The 20849-nt window shown below is 46.9% G+C and overlaps 1 protein-coding gene across 12 annotated transcripts in view; it reads left to right on the top strand.

Annotated features, from left to right (window-relative positions):
• Positions 1-3135: 3135 nt before the first annotated feature.
• vav2 (vav 2 guanine nucleotide exchange factor) overlaps positions 3136-20849 on the top strand; it is a 119595-nt gene continuing 101881 nt past the window's right edge. For 5 of the 12 annotated variants that reach the window (XM_057019697.1, XM_057019699.1, XM_057019704.1 and 2 more), the window contains exon 1: positions 3136-4405. In XM_057019697.1, coding sequence (XP_056875677.1) covers positions 4202-4405 — 204 coding nt within the window. In that variant the 5' untranslated portion in view covers positions 3136-4201. The remainder of the gene's footprint in view (positions 4406-20849) is intronic. The other 7 variants (XM_057019695.1, XM_057019702.1, XM_057019696.1 and 4 more) reach the window with 2 other exon arrangements.

Consider the following 20849-nt stretch of genomic DNA (forward strand, 5'->3'; position numbering starts at 1 on the left):
TATAGTCACCACACACTATAAATTCTCAGCAAAGATACATTTTAGTGGTTTTTGTAATCCTTGATCTTTTGAAGGTTTTAGTTATTACAATAAGTCAAGTATTATACTATAATTATATACTATAATTAAATAGTGATTGCTGTGCTAGGGAATCAACCCAAATGCAGAGAGCAATTTTACACACCCAAAGGCTCAAACTGTTGTCTTCCACACTCCACTAGAGCTTTATTTATACTTGAAGTGAGGAGGATGAGTGATCTCTGGGTGTTTCTTGATACTGTATACTGACCGACTGGCACGCATTTCACCCTTATACCAGCAGGTGGCACTCGTGTCCATCCCTAGATTTAATGGGCTTTCCCTTAACGACAGACTCACAGTACACATGCATCATATAGTCTTTTTTTAAAGACAAAACCAAATATAAAAGAATAGATATATTATTATATAGATATATATGAAATAGATATATTCATAAGCTTCATAAAAAGATGCCACACAAATCCAAGAACACACAGGAAGTATATTCTGTGCAGGAAGTTGCTGGGAGACATGTTATACTATATGTCAGTTGAATTTTCCTCTTATGATATCCAAAAACCTCGGAGCGCGAGTCATCAGCGGCATCTACTCACCTCTGCCACATCTGGCCGGCGCTCAGAACAGAGCAAACCAGCGGTGAAAAGGCGACAGCCACATCTCTGTGAAGCGTCGTGCGGGGCGGTGGTGATGTTGATTCATGCCTCTCTGGGGGTAGATGGTTCTTCTCCCACACTGAAGGACAGACGTTACATGAGGGCACAATAAACGGCCTCGCCTCAATTAAAGCATGTAGAAGGAAGACAAGTGATCAAAAATCAGAGAAACTCATATGTGCCATTTATGTTGTGATCTCTAATAGGTCTGTGTGCATGGCAACACAATCTGCTTAAAGATTTATGAGCCATATTTTAGGCTGATAGGACACTACAAAGCTTTTTAGAGGTTAAGAGGTCGTGAGGCTCCATAAGCCAACACCATTTGTGCATCACAGAGTGCGTAATATAAAGAAGGCTAGCAAACGGCCATTTGAGCAGCTCCAGTCCCGTAAGGTTTGAGATGATCCTTTAAGAGTCTTTGCCTGGTCTAATCTGCAACCAAACGTGCATTAAAGCGTTGCTTCTCTTCACCATAACTGCTCGCTGAGAACGGCATGTTTGTGGCAGGAATGCCATGCAGATCCGGTTCTACAACACGAGGAAGTTCATTCCATACAACAAAAAAGGCATTTAATTATTAATGACCCCCAGGTTACAAATCATTAGTGCCACATATGGAGAGAGTATAAAGTTGCAGTTCAATCAATAAAGGCTGATGCATCATAAATAAAAAGAAAGAGCCTTCACAATGCAGCACATTCAGAGATCCATTAATCAAGCATATCAGGCCTGTGAGAACAGTCGATGATGAGAAAGTGATGATATGTGACAAAACGATTCACAAACAATAATGAATAATCCTCTGACGCGCTGGTTTCATTGACAAAAAAATGATTAACTGATTAATACTGCTGAATGTTTGTGGGGAGCTGGAGCAAAGCGAAGCCCTGCAGGAGGTGATTATTCTGAGAAACCCCAGCATTCTTCACGTCACTGTGCTGGCCAGAGAATGGGCCGGGATCCACAGACCGCGTGGGTAGTTTAGAGGTTAGAGGCCTGGCTTTAATCTGAAACACGCATGCTGCGGTCAGGTACTGTCGTCGGTTATAAAAGTGGAACCTGTGAGAACAGAAAACCGGTCAGAAACCTGTTTAGATGTCCAACAGGAACAAGCCGACCGTGGTTTTGAAAGAGGATCTGCCCGAAGAACAAGTTGAGGACAATAGACGTCAAACCATTTCTGCGTGTTGATGTTAAACAGATCTGGTTTTAAAATGAATGCAACAAAGCATTTGGGAGTGATCTGTCAGCATGAAACTAACGACTACAGAGTGCAATGTTCACTTCCCTCCCTCCCTCCCCAGCTTTGGCCTTGATAAGGGGAAACCAGCATAAATATAAAAAAATATAAATACCGGTAATATAAATAATAGAGCATAACCATAACACCATTATACTGACACAAGCGGCTTGGATGCCAACCCTGACAGCCATGATCAACACTTTCAACTGCTTTCTAAAGCAAAGTCTCGGCGTCTTTATTCATTTATTGTCCGAGCAAATCAAGTTTTTAAAATCCAAAGCATGATAGATTCTACTTTTTCATATGTTGAAATTGGTCTTAACCACAAACCAAACACATGCACTTTAAATGGACTGGAGACTCTAAATCAGTGTGTGTGTGTGTGTGTGTGTGTGTGTGTGTGTGTGTGTGTGTGTGTGTGTGTGTGTCCCCTGTGATGGACTGGAGATCTGTCTAGGCGGGTGTATTCCTGTCTTTTACCCGCTGACTGCTGGGATAGACTCTACCTCCCTCATAACTCAAAACCAATTACAAATAAGCAGTGGTGCACAGAAAACGGACAGAAACTATGCACATTTTTTCTCTCTTTCTCTTCAAAATGCAGCTTTGTGGTTTGCCGCAACAATTTTGTGTCGATGCACATGCAACGCACTGAAGAAAGCTGACAAATGTAGTGATTTTAGGTAACATTTTGGGCTGCAACTTGATCTTAAAGTAGGTGCAACAGCAGTGACGGAACTCAGTCCATTTCTGCATACAATCTAAATTTGAAGTACTATTGTCTAAAGCCCTTCCCACAAATTAGTAAGACTAAATATATTTCACATATAAATGTGAGGTCAATTAAAGTAAACAATTACAGCATTCTCTTTCAAACAATTTTTTTTTCAATCTCTGGATGCAAATAACCAGGAAACATTTCTTACGCAATATTTTAATGACCTGACAAGGTTTCATGGAATACAGGTAAATTGAATAATAATGAGGGGTGTGTTCGAATTAGACATATCCTCCCCCCGATCCAACTCTACAACCGTCGCACCCCGACTCAAAGCTAAATGGGACGCGGCCTTAATTAGCGTCGCCGGTAACACCTGAGTGCCGGTGTGACGTCGCTACAACCCTATTTCCCTGCTTCTCCGTCTCTGTTGTGTTTTATTCGTCCATCAGAGGGCGTAAAGTCAACTTACAGTTAAAAAAAAGATTCCCTGGAACCAATCTGACTGTCTGGAGCTCACACACTCGAGCCACTTTGGTGAAGTGCGAGCGCGCGATTCAACTCTTCGCCTTTAAAAAAAAATAAATAAAAAAAATCTCCAAACAAAGGGCACGCGCGAGCTCGCGAGTGGGAGCACCTGGACGTGGGGCAGGGAGCTGCACGCCCGGACACGTCCGCCGCCAGGGACCGCCGCGCCGCTCCGCTCCGGTCAGAGGTGCGACCGTTCCAACCCCTCCGTCCGAACGGGGAAGCGAGGAAGGAGGAGGACACCGGAGGGAGAGGAGGAGGGGGGCGGAAGGGAGTCGGGAATCTGAAAAGCAAAGCCGGGAACACGCTACAACAAAGTAACCGGATAGATTACGCAGATCAGCCCAGGCTTCGGGACGCGTTCCCGCTGCCCCGGAGAGCATTGTTGTGGACTCTGGAGGACCGGGGGCAGCCCCGGCCCGGTACAAGTACTGCTTTGTGCCTTTTTTTGTTCTGTATTTCTCTGGGAATTAAGGGGAGTTTTTTTTTTTTTCCGGGGAGTTTTGTTTGACTTGTGGAAATAATGCAAATGAGTTGAAACGCCGTTTCCCCCTCCTCGTTTATCCCAGAGTGGTCCGCAGAAATATGAGACATTTGAAGTCAAGTCGAGCCGTGACAAACCGCTGCATCCAGCTGTTTTACCGCCCGCTACCGTGATTCCTCCCCTACACGCCTTTTCTCCTGGATATGCGAGGAAAAGTTTTTAAGGATGAAGAGGAGAAAATTCCCGTAGCGCGCTCGTGGTTTGTGTTCGCGTCGACGCTGGAGCGGCTGAGCCGGCGGGGTTGTTTCAGTCCCTTTCAAGGCTTCACCATTTCGATTTTGTGGCGACGAGCAGAGCTGACATGCGACTGGGATGTGCGTGTAGCGGGAGCTGCTGATCTAGATTCGCGGAGCCTCTGAAAGCGTGAAAAGAGAAGCCCCGGTGCGCAGGTACAGGCCAGTGCGCGGCGACCACTCGATCACCGAGGACTCGCTTGACTTTGGGAGGAGGGGGATCTCCGGAGCCTCGCCATGGAGGAGTGGAGACAATGCGGGCGGTGGTTGATAGACTGCAAGGTCCTGCCCCCGAACCACCGGGTCGTGTGGCCCTCCGCGGCCGTCTTCGACTTGGCACAGGCGCTTCGGGACGGGGTGCTCCTGTGCCAGATGTTGCACAACCTCTCCCCGGGATCGGTGGACCTGAAGGAGATCAATTTCAGACCCCAGATGTCACAGGTGAGCCGACCTCAGAATAACCCCCCCCCAAAAAAAACCTGCACAACGACGCCCCCCAGCCTTTGTCTCGCGACTCTGCACATGGCCAGATGTGTCTCAACCATTGTTTTGTTGTTGTTTTGTTTTGTTGACGTCTCTGTGGATAACTGATCACAGCATCCCATAACGTCCTGTCCCATCAAGCACACTTTGTTGCCAGACATCTTCCCGGACCGGCCGCGCTTGCAAAGGATCCAGGTTCTCACCTGCACACGGAGCTCGATGTGAGGGGTTTGAAGGCCATTTGTGGCCGGGTCCGTGCTTTTGTGGCTTCCTCGATGCCTGAATTATTTTAAAAAAGTGATATTTATGAACGGATGCTCCCAGTTCCGTGGATCCAACTCAGTCATTTGAGTCTTTACTTGTGTCAGAGGTCACGGTGGATGTGGCAGCACGTCTGCACAAGTCTGAGAGGAGGGATTGATGAGGCAAAGTCGTGCCCAATCCCCAAAAATGGTGGCTTACACTCGGATTTCCTTTGATATTTAGATGGCTCTTTTTTCCTTCCCTCTCTGGGAAGGGGGCTTTCTGGGAATAACCCTTATGGTATAAAGTCTTAATGAAATGAAATGTTCAGTTGGAGTGTGGCGTGATTAGAGGCTTGGAGCGCCTCGGCCGGGTTAATATGGAGCTCACTCGCCACCTCAGCTTGTTCGTTTTTCCAGGGCCAGAATGAGGAAGTGCTGCAGGATGTTTACACGGCCAGGCTGGGGTAAAAGGGGAATGAAAGTGCATTGTGGCGCAGCGGCAAACATTCCTGACTCAACTTTAGTCTCAAGTCTGAGCTCCCATTAGTGTGGAAAGCTGTGATTTGGTGCCGGGGGGAGGGGGGGGGTCAGGTTCAGCCCTCTTGCGTTCGACTGTTGTCATCATCTTTTCTGATCTCTTCTGCAAAGATTGAGAACGTCAAACGTGCCTTTCCTGCGTGTGATGTTCTCGGCACACCTTCTGTGACCCCTTTCTGTCATCGTAATGTGTGAACGTGGCCGCGTGTCGCATCTGTCTGCCAGGATCTCAACCTGCGACGCCACATTCCTGTTTCCTGGAGAACTTGACTTGAATGGGAAGAACGTGCCTCGAGATCGGGGATTTAGCACTTGAAAGCCCGAGAAGTTGTTACATTTCCTCCCGTTTTCGGGCTAAATCTGTAAGAAAATCCAAAGGTGAGCAGCAGGTTCCATCTCTCGATCCTTCTTCTGCCCCCCCGCCACCAGAGGCCTGGAATTATCAGCTCCAGGAGCTCCAGGACTTCTGTGATCTCCAGGCGAGAGGAAGGTCTGGATGGCACGCTTTGATCCGCCCACTAATCCTCCTGATCTAACCGCGAGGGTCTGTCCTCGCTGACAAATAGGGTTAAACGCGCTCCTGGCAGCAGAACAGAACAGTAGTGCTGATTTATGAGAAGGGAAAGGTCAGGGTGCCGGAACACTCCCGAGTCAGTGGCTGAGCCGAGTGGAGGGGCGGCGCAGTGGCACCATTACATTACTTAGCAAAACTTCTCTCCTCCGAGTGGCTCCACTCGACCCAGGAGGATCCACAGCATCAGAAATGTTCTGTTTGATATGAAATCTCACGGCACAATCTGCGTTTTCTTCACACCAGTTCTAGAAGACGACCGTGACGGAGTTTAAACGCTATTTCTGACCCCGAGCTGCTGATGAATCAGCGCGGATGGGCTAGCATTCTAAAGAGACAGCCGATTAGCGCCTCCCTGAAGGAAGCCGAGGGGCGAATTACTGGAATCTCGGTCTGAGCTCACGGCGCTCCGAATGAACGCGCGACGCCATCGGGCAACATCGGCGGAAACGTGCACGGGAGCGTCGGAAATGATGGCGCGAATGGAACAAACGACACGTTTCTCATGCGTAATGTGGACGGTCGCCTGGGAAACGCCATTTGGTTGTTATCGCGTTATTGACCGGGACATGTTGGATTACATAAGCACGGGGCAACGTGGAGATGAAGTCACTTTGGTGGGGGGGGGGAAGGGGGGGGGGAAATGATAGATTTAACAGGTTCTGCTCATGAGAACGCCCGGACCACCAAATAGTAGCTGTCAGTGGGGTTTTTGCCTATCTCCAGTTCTCAAATGGAAGCCGAACCGATCACCGAAGGGCACTGAAACCCGAGTTGCTGATATCAAGAATCAAGCGCCTCCGGCTGTATCTGAGCACCCCCCCCTCGCTGAGCCTTTCTCTTCTGTCTGTTTGTTAGGTAGTAGCGAATACCTCGGGGATGAGTCAGACAGATGTGTGTGTGCGTGCGCAGCTTTTAATCTGTGTGCCTGTAGAGCGTGTAAGACACAGCCTACCTGTGTTCACGCAGAGCCGTGTTGGCGGTGCTCCTGGATCTTCTTGGTGCTCCGCGGGGGGCCGGACCTCACACGTGTGGATTGAAGTTATTCTTCATAGTCTTCACCTGGAATATTGCTGGAATAGAAATAGACCAGCATCTATTATTTAAACTTTAGGCTACAGATATCGTGACGTCGCCGCGGCTGCTGTTTATTTCCAGCTCCGAATGATATCGCCACCACAGAAGAAGAAGAAAAGCGTTAATTTGCCGGCTCACACTCGCGCTCGGGAGGTGGTGATGCTTGAAAGTGGTTTAAAGAGGTGACAGAGTTATCGCGTTACCACGGGGTGATTCATTTTTAGAATTAATGTATTCATTTTTTTAAAAACGCAATTATCACCTGAGCAACCCGCTAACGTTGGAGAAAAGGGGCGCCAACAAGTAGAAGCCACTCGGAGGGTTCGAGCTGAAGGACAAAGAGGACACAAAGGGGGTTATTAAGTGATTTGTGCTGGCTGCTGTAGGGAGTTTCCATTTTACTGAAGTGCGCTAGCCTCGGCTAGGAGTTCTAGCGTAGCATCGCACACCTACCTTATGTCATTCATCCTTCCATTCCCACACAGAGGAGAGGGAGTTTGAACTGTAATTCATCAGGCTCATTTATGAACTGAATAATCACGATTAATCCTCTGCGGATTAAACACTTTAATCATTTGAAAGCCCTAGCTTTAGCTGAACCAAACAAGAACAAAAAGATATCAGCATCCGTTACAGCGGGGGAGGTGACTGCTGGACCACTCCTGTAAGCCTCCCTCTGGGGTAATTTAATCTCAGCTTTTGCTCTACTGTTGACCCCTGTGACCCCAGCACCCACCGGATGCAGGTAATATTGCTAATGCAGCTCGTTAGGGACACATCCAGGGTTTCACAGCTGGGACGGTGCCGCTGGAAGTTAATAGAATTGACAGCGAGGGAATAGAGCACATGAGCGAAGGGTTCTGTGAGGTATTCCTGCACCCAAAATCATGAAAGTTCTTTTACCTTTTGATCCCAGCGAGCGCTGGCGATATGAACATGCAGGCCTGGAAACAATAGATCATGTCGCGAGGGAATGTGAGCAGCCGCCCATGAACTGAATTTAACAATGCACTGATACTCAGTTTGGGGATCATAGCTGGTCTCACACTGAGAAAAGGTCACATAGCTTAGCACAGAACAGTATTCCCAGAGCTGTTAGGAATGCAGTGTTTCACTGAAGGTCAAATCATCCATCTTGTAACAAGAAGGAGCTTCTACTTTGGAAAGTTGAGGGATAGTTGGGTGTTTTGACCTAAAAATGTCCCCATGGTAAGGGAGGTGGTGGGGCTGGAGATCAGATATAAGCTGGTCAAAACAGGAAGCTAAACAGGATAAACAGGATAACGGAGGGAAAACTGGTAAAGCTGTTTCACTGCACTTATTTCCTTGTATCAGGGAGTCTCTCAACCTCGAGGGGTTGCGCCGATTTTTCTGATTAACATGCTGAAGGCGACCTGGAGGACCAGTCAGACAGAGAAAGGGGTCTTTACTCGATCTGACGTTTAAATATTTGTGATAATTGAATTTCCTAAAAAATGTTTTTGTGCCATTCAGGGTCAAATGTGTATGGTTCAATTAAAATAAGTGTGTTCTGTGTCACTCATGCAGAAAGAAGTTAAAAAAAGAGGAAGAGGGAAAGAAAATGGCAAAAATATGTGGTTAGCTTCAAGAGAAGATATATGAAAAGCAATCGGAAAGACTGGGCCATTCAGTGCCATTTAGCAATTATAGCTGCTCTTCATGCTTCTTGGTTATTCTATTATATTCCACAGGCTCCATCCAGCACGTTGACGGAGAATACGACAGGCAGACACATTCAGCATAACAAAGGCTTTGCCATCTTAATGCTTTTGAGAAATGATAATCCTGCAACCAGAGCAGACCATATAGCTGCCACCGCCTTGTTAAAGTTGCTAGCAGTTTGTCCAGGTGGACAAGTATATTTAAAATCTTTCTTTTGGACCAGTGCCACTGCAAAGGAGCGTTGTCATGTTTTTAGGAAGGTTATGTTATTACCATGTGTTTAGAGTGCTTATAAGCTAGGACCTCAGAATTGTTCGTGACCTAGCTTCCATGCTGCTTAGGCTAACTAACTAGCTAATATGCCTTTTCTAGCATGGTGACTGAGTGTTTTGTATGAATTATTCAAAACTGGTGTAGATTCTTTAACAAATAAACAACATTAATGGAAAATATTGAAAGAACCTATGACATCATTAACATCAGTCAAATATTTATCATCTCATGTGTCCCAATAAGTGTTTGGTGGCAAACAAGAAGAAAACAAAGTGGAGGGTTGTGAAACTGGCCCTAAAAAAAAAGGTTCTGTGATTGAAATTGGAAGTGATACAAGTGACAGAATTTGCCACATGGTTGGAAATCAATTTTATTTGACAAATGGAGAAAAATGTGACCACGCTGGGAGTTTTCAATCATTGCGTCGGCCACAACAGCAGATAGAGCAGAGCGTTCCTGGCCAAGTGGCGCTCATCTTTAAACCACACGGCGGTGCATCATATCATCATGTGTCGTCTCCTCCTCTTCTGCTTGTCATTTGGTATTTAGTGATGGCTCGGAACATGACTCAGCCAGTCTGTAAAGCAACCCAAGCTGCAGAGTCGGGCCTATTCAAACCACTCCCTCCCTTCAAAGTATGCAGAACATTAATCTTTTCTTCTCCCCCCCCCCTTGCAGTCCTCAGGGAATGCTCCGAGTCAGAAATGAGAGTTCAGAGTTTTTCTGGGGAACTCCACGTTGAACGAATCTCCCCCTCAGAGAGCGAGAGAGAACTTAAGTGATGTCACGGTGATTGCAGAATCATCTCCCGCTCATGCACAAATGGAAACATCCCCGATGGGTGCAGGTTATTATCTGGCGCACCTCTGGGGAGGACTCACCCCCCGACTTTGTTCCAGTTTTTGCCTTTCAAGGACGTACGGGAAGATCAGAGTGTTGCGAACGCTCCATCTGGCCCAGTCTGTGCTGCGGTTGTTGTGGGTGATTAGCACGGGCATGCAGTGGAATGGGGCCTGGATCCTCCCAGAGCCAGCGACGCTCTGCTGGGCGCCATCCCTTCCACATAGAAATGAGGAGGAAGAAAAAAAGAAGAGGAGGCCACGGTTCCACCTCTGTAGTAGCGAGCCAGATGGCTGAGTCCCCCCCCCCCCATCCCCGCTGTTCTTCTGAAAACAGACCACACAAGATCTTTTTTCTTCATTTTTAATTGCTTTTGGTGGTTTACTTGTTTAATAAATAGGCCCCCGTTTTTGTTGTGATTGAAGGCCGCGATGGGTCTCCATTGGCGACCGTCAGCGGTTGAAACTGCCGTCTTCAGGGCCGCACGCTTGCCCGGAGGCTAGCTCAAGCCACGCCGCTGGTAGACGCACCGCGGCTGCTTCCAGTGGTCGAGAACCCATTAGGATCTGGTTTGGGCTCGGGAGCAAGGCACAGCAGTTCCCATCCCGGCCCCAGCAGACACCTCCAGCCCCAGCTGCACACACACAAAAACACACTGCAATGTCTGGTCTGGGGGGGGAAGATAAACAGCTTTCTGTTTTCTCTACCTCTTTGCCAAATGACACAGATTATATGCGCCGCTGTGACTCAGTGCCTGGCGGAGACCAAGTGCATGAGGGGCGTTTAAACGTTGCACCGGCCACGGATTTATTTATTTTTTTGGTTGCCACATGGACTCAAGGAGCCCACTCGCTGATGCGTATTGATCATATCACATAATTGTCTGTGGAAAAGGAAGGGCACAGAGGAAGGGTTACAGGAGTCCCGTAGAAGGCCAGTAGGTATTGATCCTTCTCCTTGTTAATCATGCTAACAAAGTGGAACAGTTTGCAGGTTAGAGAGGGGGAAGAGATCGTTTCCCCCTCCTTTATCTTTACTGCAGAGGCAGTTTAGAATACAATGGATTCCATGCATAGTGGCTTAAATATTGTCTTATTTTTAGATGGAATTCATCTAAAAATGTAGCATGTTCAGTCCATTATTTGGTTAGCATGTTAACCTATAGTGGGTTTTAAGCGTGTGGGAGAAAGCTGCAGCGTCTGCTGTTGTTGGTTTTTCTGCTGACTTTTATTAGCAGAAAGAGTTTAAACATCTGTTAGCAATGTCGCAACTGTCGGCACATCCGAAACGTTGAAAGAGTTGTTTAATTTGGAGTTTCCGTACCATCAGGAGAGACGTCACACTGGCGGGAAACGGGACCCCCGCAATAAGAAGACAGTTGTGTGTTGCAACAACAACACACTCCTCGCCACTGTTTCTGCACGAGCACGAGCGCCTGTTGCCTCCATTCATTCAGTAATTATCGATCCCTCGTCTTTTGATCAAAGCTCATGTCAGCGCAGTGGCTAATTTGCAGGTATTTTAGCATTTGTTAGCTCATCGATGGCGAACACTCGCAGCGCAGAAGAAAGAAAGCGAGGCGTTCTTTTCCTCCCAGACAATATCGACTGTTTCTGCGGTTTTCTGTATCATGGGCATGTTGTCCTGTCTGCGAGTGATTGATGATGTTTCTAAAACCAATTTCTCATAAGTGCCAGATAGAGGAGGGCAGGTGAGCTTCCTCAATCCCCATTTCCAATCTAAAAAGCAAAAGAAAAGAGGTGAAAATATATCAAACCTGCCACCAGTTTGTTGTTAGCATAATGAAAGCGACCGGGTGTGAAGGTAGGGGAAACATCAGTACTTTAAAATTAATAATGAAAGATCCAGGAGGGGAAACAAGGCTATAATGTAATCGAGAGCAGGCTTATGTCATGTGAAATTGAGCGTATCCCCCCACTGACATATATTGCACATCTGATTCCTGCTAATGGACGCTGCATTGGCAGATGTTTGAACAACTCATCCATGACCGACAGGTTATTTCAACAATATCTGCATGCCCTGAATATATAAGTAAACAACAAAACAGAAGGAAAACATTTGATGCTAGCAGGCAGTTAGCGTCACTTAGCTAGAAAGCTGAGGGTGGAAGAGGTGGTGGGTTCAGGCTTCTAAGGCTCTTCGTAGCTATAAATAGCCTTGTCATTCATTCACAACCTGCTATTCACATGCTGCTGTTTCTTATCCATGAAATGATGAGATTGTTGCTGATTCTCCACATTTCATTACTCTTTGGGGCGTTGGAAGCAGCTGAAGGCTTTGCAGAAGCTACTGGATTTCCATTGTTCCACCAGAGGAAGTTCAGAGCTCCAAACCATTGTAAATGACCCCACAGTAGCAAAGCGACGGCAGCGGTATAAGAAATCATCACCAGCGGAGGTCATGCGCTTATGGGTGGATGACATGTTGTTTTTGTAGATAATACTAAAAAGGTAGCAGCCATATCTTAAAAGCCCTAGGACGTTCACAGCTTCCTTCTTCCCCCTTAGCTAAAACCTCTAGCCTCAGACAGACGGAGCACGCAGACTCTGTCGATTCCAAAACCACACTCCCCAGTAAGATCACCGGGGATCATGATGATGTCATCTACCCTTTACACATGGTCATTGTGATCCCACCTTGTCCTCCAAACTGGTTTAATCTCTGCTGGTCCTCAATGTTCCCAGTTGTGGATTTGCTACGTGCTAACTTGTATTATCTGCAAGGCCACAGTGCGTGCGCACGCAGACGTCCCATCTGGACCTGATGCTGGGTTTGGAATCACCAAGGTGGCACAGTGACCCCATTACACTGCAGCCAGCACAGAAGGGGATTACTAGGGGAATACCGGGGCCGTCTTCAGGTGTCTGAGTGTATAAAGGGAGGAGACGCAGGATGGAAAGAGACTAAGTGCGTTGTGCAACCCCCTCCTTTCCCTTTAACCAGACAACAAGAAACATCTGGATAGGGAACACAGGCTTGGGAACACACCCATCCCCAGCTTGGATGAGACCAACAATGCTTGGCTCAGACTGTTCACTTGGAGTCTGGACACCCTGCTGTTACCCCCACCGAACCCTGCACAAGCCCTCGCAGTCACCCCCCCCCCAGAGAAACACATGGGTGTGTTGTGTTGCCGAGCTGAGCGGCAATGTGCAAAGCGTGCAGTTTCCTTTCTTTCAGAAGTGTTGAGACACACAAGCGACACATGTTTTTCCAGGACGCCCATTGTTGTTTCCTCGGGCCGCCACATCTCGTCCCGTTGCCTTTCCCATCTGTTCTGACTTTATTGGGCTGGTCTGCTTCAGCCCCCCATGCGGGATTAGACATCGCTCTTGTTTAAACTCTGAGTTTGGCTCATTTCTGCCCCGTTGATTCCATATGAATCAGCAGCACAGGTGCAGCAGCAACTTCTGCTTTTTATGAAACCTTTCAGTTGCATCTCATTATCTTCCTTTATGTTTGTGCTGTAAATCCGCTTTATTTAGACACAGCGGTTGATGCTGGGCACATACCCCACCCCCCTGCAAACACACACATGCAAATGAGACAATATTTTGGCTTATATGGGAAATGTGGTAGTTATTTAGCGGTTACACATGCTTTTATTCTGCAAGCCAGGATGACTAATGCTGTGTTTAAAAAATAGAAAATGGCAGAAAGGATAATCACAAGTTTGGCTGGTCTAGATTTGAGCGCTTTCTGTCTTTTCCCTGTGAAAATGGGTCATTCAGTCCCACACGTTTCCCACCGCGGGTTCACTCATTTACCGACAGAAGGCATTTCTGCCCCTTTAACGTACGAATCCGTCTTCTGTCGCGATCAACCGGCCTCCCTCCTTCAGGCGATTGGTTGATGGTTGAGTTCGACCTGTTTGTCTTTGCCTCTGGCGCTGCTCCTCCATTTCTCCTGCCCTTACCTTGTTTTTTCCAATATGGTTTGACCTTGACGTGGGAGTACAGAGGGAGTTATAGATCACATTTTCTCTGGATGACACTCCCGGATGATCTGAGATGATGAACTGCGGGGCCTGCTGACATCTGTCTCTGCCACGTGGTGCTGGCTTCTAGCAGCTTTTCCTTTAGCCTCCTGAAAGCAAACAGACCTTTGAAGCACGTACGTGTGCGTTGTTTACATTCTGCCGGAGACGTAATGTGTTCGAGGTGTTCTAATTTCCACGGGAAGAGCTTGGCGGTTCAGGGTGGCAGCGAGACAGAGGCCATACGCTGACAGATGTAGCACCTCAGGTCTTCAAATGAGTTTTATATGCCAGTAGAAGCGATGATCTACTGGGAGATCACTGCAGGCTTCGCTAATTGGAACACGCTCACTTGTAAACGCACAGCTGAGCAGGCGTGGCGAGTGGCAGAGCTGATATATTTTGTCTTCCCTGATCTGATTCGTGTCATCGTCGAGGTCTGCAGGCTCGATGGATGAAGGCACTCCTGGTTCTGTCCGTCACGTGCAGCTTGTGACGATAACCCGGTTATCTGACCCTTCTTCGTTTCGAACCTTTGCCAGCAGTTCATTTTATTCTGCTCCATCAGCTGGATGCACATCGAGGGGTTGTCAGCATACAATCCAAAAAGCCTCAGAAGAAGCATTCTTTAATAGATATTAGCTGTGGGATTAGTTTATTCCACTGTGTTGCCATGACAGCGGGGTAATTATCACTTATATGACAATAGGAATTGCTTGGTCTGATTATGGTACGCACGTTATGACACGTTTTAAGATGCAAAACCTCGAGGCACCTGTTTCTAATCGTATTTGTTGCCCTCCGTGAACAAACAGGATCCTGCCCGGAACCTCAGCGGCACAATACATCAAACAAGTGGAATAAACAGCAGACATTTCCATTTTCTCCCCCACTTAATGACAATTTCCGAGCACCTCGGGATAAACTGGAGTTCGGTAATGAGAAAAATCGGATGGCTCGCCCGACAGCCCAACGTGATGGGGCCGGAGGATTCTCCGCCATTTGTTTTTCGCCCGATTTAACGATGCACTTGATAAATTGGCTATTTTCTTTTAATGCGGTGTTTCCAGCACCTCCCGTCGCAACACCCCCGGGCCAAAGCGGCTTAAAAAGTTTGGGCTAACATCTTTTTGATAGCTTTGCTGGCACGTTCTCAACTCTTCCGTCCTCGAGCAGTTCACCGAGCCGGAATGGACTAGAAAGTTCTCTCTGCCTGTTGAATAATTTAATCACGAAATCATCCGGCCTGTTTTCTTCGTTCCACTGCAGCCATCATTACACGTCTCTGGTGAGGAAAACACAACCACCATCGCAGATGTCTAGCTAACAAGAAAATAAGTTGATTGTCATAAAGGCTGGATTCAAGGAGGGTGAAGGAGCTCCATCCATCCATCCATCCATCCATCCATCCATCCATCCATCCATCCATCCATCCTCTACCACTTATCCGGGGTCGGGTCGCGGGGGCAGCAGCCTAAGAAGAGAAGCCCAGACTTCCCTCTCCCCAGCTACCTCCTCCAGCTCATCCGGGGGATCCCCAGGCGTTCCCAGACCAGTCGAGAGACATAGTCTCTCCAACGTGTCCTGGGTCTTCCCGGGGGTCTCCTACCGGAGGGACATGCCCTGAACACCTCACCAGGGAGGTGCCCAGGGGGCATCCTAACGAGATGCCCAAGCCACCCCATCTGGCTCCTCTCAACGCGGAGGAGCAGCGACTCTCCTCCGAGCTCCTCCCGGATGGCAGAGCTTCTCACCCTATCTCTAAGGGTGGAGGTGAAGGAGCTCCATCGAGTCAAAATAGAGGACACATGCACAGACACGCATCACTAAAGAGGAACATAATTGCAGACATGGATTGTTCAAAGTGACTCCTGCAGCAGGTATTGATGAATGTTTAGTTGTTTGTGGCACATGTGTGCTGTTATTGTGCGTAATGGAGTCAAATAGTGTCGTTTCAGAGGCATCTCCGCCTAAAGTCTGAGATGATGAACGATTCTTGGTGTTTGGCGGGTGTTCTTAAATTGCCTCTTCAGTGTTGGTCCGCACCAATGCAGCGCCATCGCAAGTCCAAACCGCCCCTGAAAGTGGCTTTTGTGGTCAGATGTTAACACGAGAAGCTGATTCTCACTTTGTCTCCTCTTGTGATCAGGCTAATGTCAATACAAGGTGAAAAAGAAGACTATAATCACCTCAACGCTAAACTTTCACACAGCTCACCTTTGTTCTGTTTAAAGTGTTTTGTAGCACTTGGCAAGTCAGGCGCGCGTGGGGTGTTTGCGTAGTTTGAATTTCTATCTAATTTGGCTCTCCTGATATGTTTCTGTGAAGGATCAGACTGTTCATTGACTGCATATTAAAGCCATATGTCGGCTCTGGTTCCTCCTCAGGACATCGCACTGATGCGCCGAGCATGTGCCATTCATTAGGAGACGTGTAAAGCAGCCCGCCGGTCCAATGAGATTATCAAGGCGGCCTGAAAAACACAGCCCCATCGGTGGAAAGTGGGAGGACAGGCTGGTTTGATGTGCAGCCGTGCACAGAAAGAGCTGTGCCCAAATGCAAATTTCCACACGTGCCATCTGTAGCTCTTGTTAACCACTTCCTGTAATTTATCTCTCTTTTCTTGCTGAAATGGTGGTAGAAAGTAGAGTACAGCCCCCCTCGACAGAAGCCTCGCTCCTATACATTTTAAGACCATTCTTCTCGCAGCCTCCTGCTTGTGTTGCCAGACAGTGATGGATAGTTTCCAGGGTCAGAGCAAACATAGTGATTGGTTACTCATGGTCTAAGGAGGGGAAAGTGTAAGGAAGCTCATTGCAGGAGCCGAAGAAATTGATCAGAGAGGAACGGCAGGCCGCGGATCGGGATTTAATGAATAATTTAAATGTGGAGGATGACTCAGCACTCTTTGGAAACACATACGTTTGAGCTCCGTATGTGTGTTTTGTTTACGATGGGAAGTGTCATGGAGAATATCGCGCGCTCCTTCATGATGCAAAGGGTTTCTTCACAGATCCTTTCATGGTTCTTCGTATTTTAGAATGTTCGGAAGTGACTTAATGATTGTAATTGAATCACACCTATAAGAACATGTAATTCCTACTAATAAAATACCATGTCTGCCTTAATCCCCCCCAAAATGAGCCGTTTGTGAATTTTGCTTGCAATAGAATGTGTTCTAATAATCTGCGTCTCGCTCCTTAACAACAACAGCAGCACGAGAAGTAGGTGAAGCACACATGTGGACGCTTTCCACAAAGAGCTGAGGAGGCCAAACAGCAGAACAGCTGTAGGCAAGACCTGCTGGGTGGGGGAACATGTCTGTTAGCTGTTAGATTCCATAGATTTCATCGGGCTGCAGAGAATACCAAGTTCCACTCAGTCCCCTTAGCTCCAATGCTAATTAACGGTCTCACTTCTGCTAGCGTGACTCAATAATAATATACCTTCTGGTGTGACTTAGCAGCAGCAGTAATTAGCCAGACATGACTACATCCTCATTATTCCATTGATACTAGAGAAAAATGCGAGTGTTGGGAAGTGCGGAGGATGAATCCCAATAGAGTTGGTGGGCAAACTTCTTCAGAAATGGATGTGAGTAAGAAGGAAACAAGCCTTTCCGATCCATCACGGCTCTTTGTTGCCAAGTATAACCTGATTCCAGGTTTGATCAGACTCGGAGGCGCAAAGATGAATTGCCCAAGATGTTTTTATTCCTATTTAGGAGCCTCTTTATTCCATTATGGGCCGAATGAATGGATGAATTATGGAGTTCTCTTCCCACGGCGTGTCTCTCTCCACATGGCAGAGTGGCTGCTCTGATTTTAATGCTGTTAGTCCCTCTTTGCAAGCCCTGTCACCGCAGGCCGAGCAACTAATGGATGAGGAGAGGAAACAAGCTCGTCTCTTTAATGGCCAGGCTTTTAATGTAATGCTATAAATAATCATAGGGGTTGGAATTTCCGGTTTGTGGGGTTCCAGGGGTTGACGTGCTGAAGCACAGGCCTTGATTCCGGTAGGGACGACCTCCTGAGTGACCAGAAGGCCTGTGGACTCCGCTGGGAGGAAGCTGTGATGCAACTCCTTTGGGACAAACTCTTACAGATTAGATTAGACATTTTGGCAATTCCCAAAAAGGAGGGCCAGAGGATGTTTTTTGGATAAAACCTTGAAGAAGCATTACAATAAAATAAAAAGCTAAAACACTTGATCACCAGAGGTAGTTCCTATTTTGGTGGGGTCGTGATCAATGGTGAAACAATGGCTTGGAATTAAAGAAATGAAATATGTTGGATTTCTAATAAAAATGAAAACATTCCGAGACGTACCAATGTATATTTCACCTGTTTAACAGGTTTCTCGTGTGACCTGACTGAACTTTTTTGTGGTTTGGTATTTTTAGCGGCTCTCACTTTCATGTGAGAGCTGACAATGTTGAGCCCGGTGTTATGCAACTGTCCCGGCGGTTGCAGCAGACGCACGCTCTCTTAGCTCGTTCGGAGGGGAAGTCGAGACAGAGCACTGTTTATTTCTAAGATTGAGAGGTCCTTCCCTTCTCTGTGGAACTCAAGCAAACAACCAAAGGAAGCATATTTCACAGATTTATGCTTGTAAAATGTTGCACGCCTTTTTTAAACCAAGAGCACAGCTGATGTCACAGTGGTGCTAGCTGAATAATAAAAAAATAAAATCAATAATAATTTAAAATACTAATAATAATAATACTACTAATAATAAATAAACATGTCGACTGAGTTGGACCTCCTGACGCAGCTAGCCTTTGCTGTCTCTTTGTTTTAGGTGCACGACGAGGTCATGTGATCTCAATAAAAGTCCTGTGTGTTTAAATTGAGGGTAACACATTAGCTGTCACGCCTGGAGCAGACTGCATTGCCTCCCACAACCGTCACCGTGACTACAGCCCTCGCTCTGGTTACTCTTAGCATTCAATATGTGGCTAATTACGTACACATAGTGTTTAGTGGACCGCTGAGACCTCTCAGAAATATTGCCGACCAGAAAACTGGAATGAATTAATTTCCTCCAGGGTGTTCTGCATGTGTGGATTATTGTATATTCACGGTAATGCAGGTGTGTATCATCTAAAACAAATCATCAGGAAGTGATTTGACCCATGCTAAAACCATTTATTTGGCTTTACTGCACTGCTTTATCAAGCACGACAAAATATATAAAAAAAAATCCCTCTGATATAATGTATCTAGACTACAAGTGCAGAGGACTCCACTACTCTCCAGCAGGCGAGAACAAATGATATTTGCATTGCAGTTTGGATAAGCAGAGTGGTACCATTAGCAAGATTGATCGTCGCAAAGTGGTTGAGCATTCATCACGCGGCAAAAACAGTTTTTGAAAAATGAGGGGTGTCTCATTTCTGACCCCACCGTTTCCATTTACCGTCTTCAAGGCTCGGGAATATTTAACCGTCTGGGTGTGGCCAGCGCCACTCTGGAAGCTCTGGACACACCCCCTCACTGCTACAGCCCTGTTGTTGTGGTATTCTGCGTCTTTCAGACCTTCTGCGAGTGTTCTTCTGTATGAGGGTTATGGTTCGAATGCACGTCTCCTCGTTTGCATCATCGGGTCACGGTGACGCCATTATGTTGGATTTACCCATTGCTGCTGGTGGGATTTCACAGTTGTTACTCTACATGGGGGAGTGAGTGCTCAGGGGCTGCAGGAGGAGGAGGATGAAGAGGAAGAGGAAGAGAGCAGATCGCTGTCATGGATGATTGATCAAAGATTGCACATGTGATGATGTTCAGGCACAAAAAAGCAAAACAATTCAAGGAGCAGCTTTTGCCTTTTGTCGGAGGTTGAGACAATATGTATGTTTGTCTGCCTGTGATATTTAGGCCTGTTTCATTACTTTGTTCTTGTTGGACAAACATGTAAAGTCATTAAGTCACCAGCGCTTAAATGTTTAGCAAAAATAAGTAACAAGTGATTTTATTTGGATGGCTTTATTTTACTGGACCGGGAATAAAGGGAACTGAATAAAAGTTAAACCAGATCTTGTTTACAGTCAGTTTAGAGATGGTGTTGGTTTTCCTTCCCTCTGAGCTGTTTGCTTGTTTCTCCCTTTACCCTCCTCTGCTGGAGTCCGAGGCAGCAGAGGTCCAAAGGTCATGCTGGCGTTAGTGCAGACTCTGTGAAGGGATGCAGGAAGTGACTGCTGACTTGGAGCAGGTAGAAGGAGGGAAGAAAGGAAGGACCTATGGACAAGTCTTTGTATGCCCCTTTCCTCCAGAGAACCTTTCATCTAAAATCAGACACAGGAGTTACAGTCGACCAGGTCCGACGTCCTAGTACATATCTGCTCGTTAACACGATGCTATAAAAAGATCTTGACTTGTGGTAAGAGGAGTCGCAGCAGTTCACGCGAGTTCAATTTTTAATTGCTTGGATTTATCTCCCCCATACAGTGTGATGGGATGATGAACTGGGGCTGATAGCACACAGCCTGTTTGCGAATGCCTGGCACATCGGAACATCTCAGCAAGAATGGTGACAAACACCCACTTTCTCCGTGCAGTGTGCAGCTCAGCATAGGATGAAGTGTCGGCCATGGCCCGATAGCTGAGCAAATCAGCTGATGTCAGTCTGACGCTACATCACTCGCAACCGTGGGACAGTGCTTCATACACAGCAGCTGAGACGGGCTTAATGACTGTTCGCAGTTCAAATCTTCTGCCCTGAGACGGCTCCGTTTTTGTGACGAAGAAGGTTTGATGCGTATGATAAATGCTTTTAATGTAATATTTTCCCGTAAAGCGTGGTGTCTTCACAGGCCAGTACTTTATCACTCAGATGAGCTGTTGCTCAGAGGAATGAACCCCTTCAGCGAATCAAGAGGCGAGTCCTGTTTCAACCAAGACCTAATACTTTTCAGAACGAATAAATGCAGCACATGTCCTGAAATTACAATCTCCTCGCCACCATATTTTACTTATATTTGTTGGCTTAATTTAGGCAGCTTTCTCCACTGGCTTCTATGAGGACATCAGATTTCACATTAAAAGTTTGGAAGGTTTTCCAAGTGCATATTGGCTCTGCTGGCCTACTTAAATGAAGCTAATAATTCAGCGACTCTTTTATAGAAGCCTGGAAGCAGGTTAAGTTGCCCCTGCCGGTGCAGATCCAGTTCACTGTTAA

Source organism: Takifugu flavidus, chromosome 20 (assembly GCF_003711565.1).
Source record: "Takifugu flavidus isolate HTHZ2018 chromosome 20, ASM371156v2, whole genome shotgun sequence".
Classification (NCBI taxonomy): domain Eukaryota; kingdom Metazoa; phylum Chordata; class Actinopteri; order Tetraodontiformes; family Tetraodontidae; genus Takifugu; species Takifugu flavidus.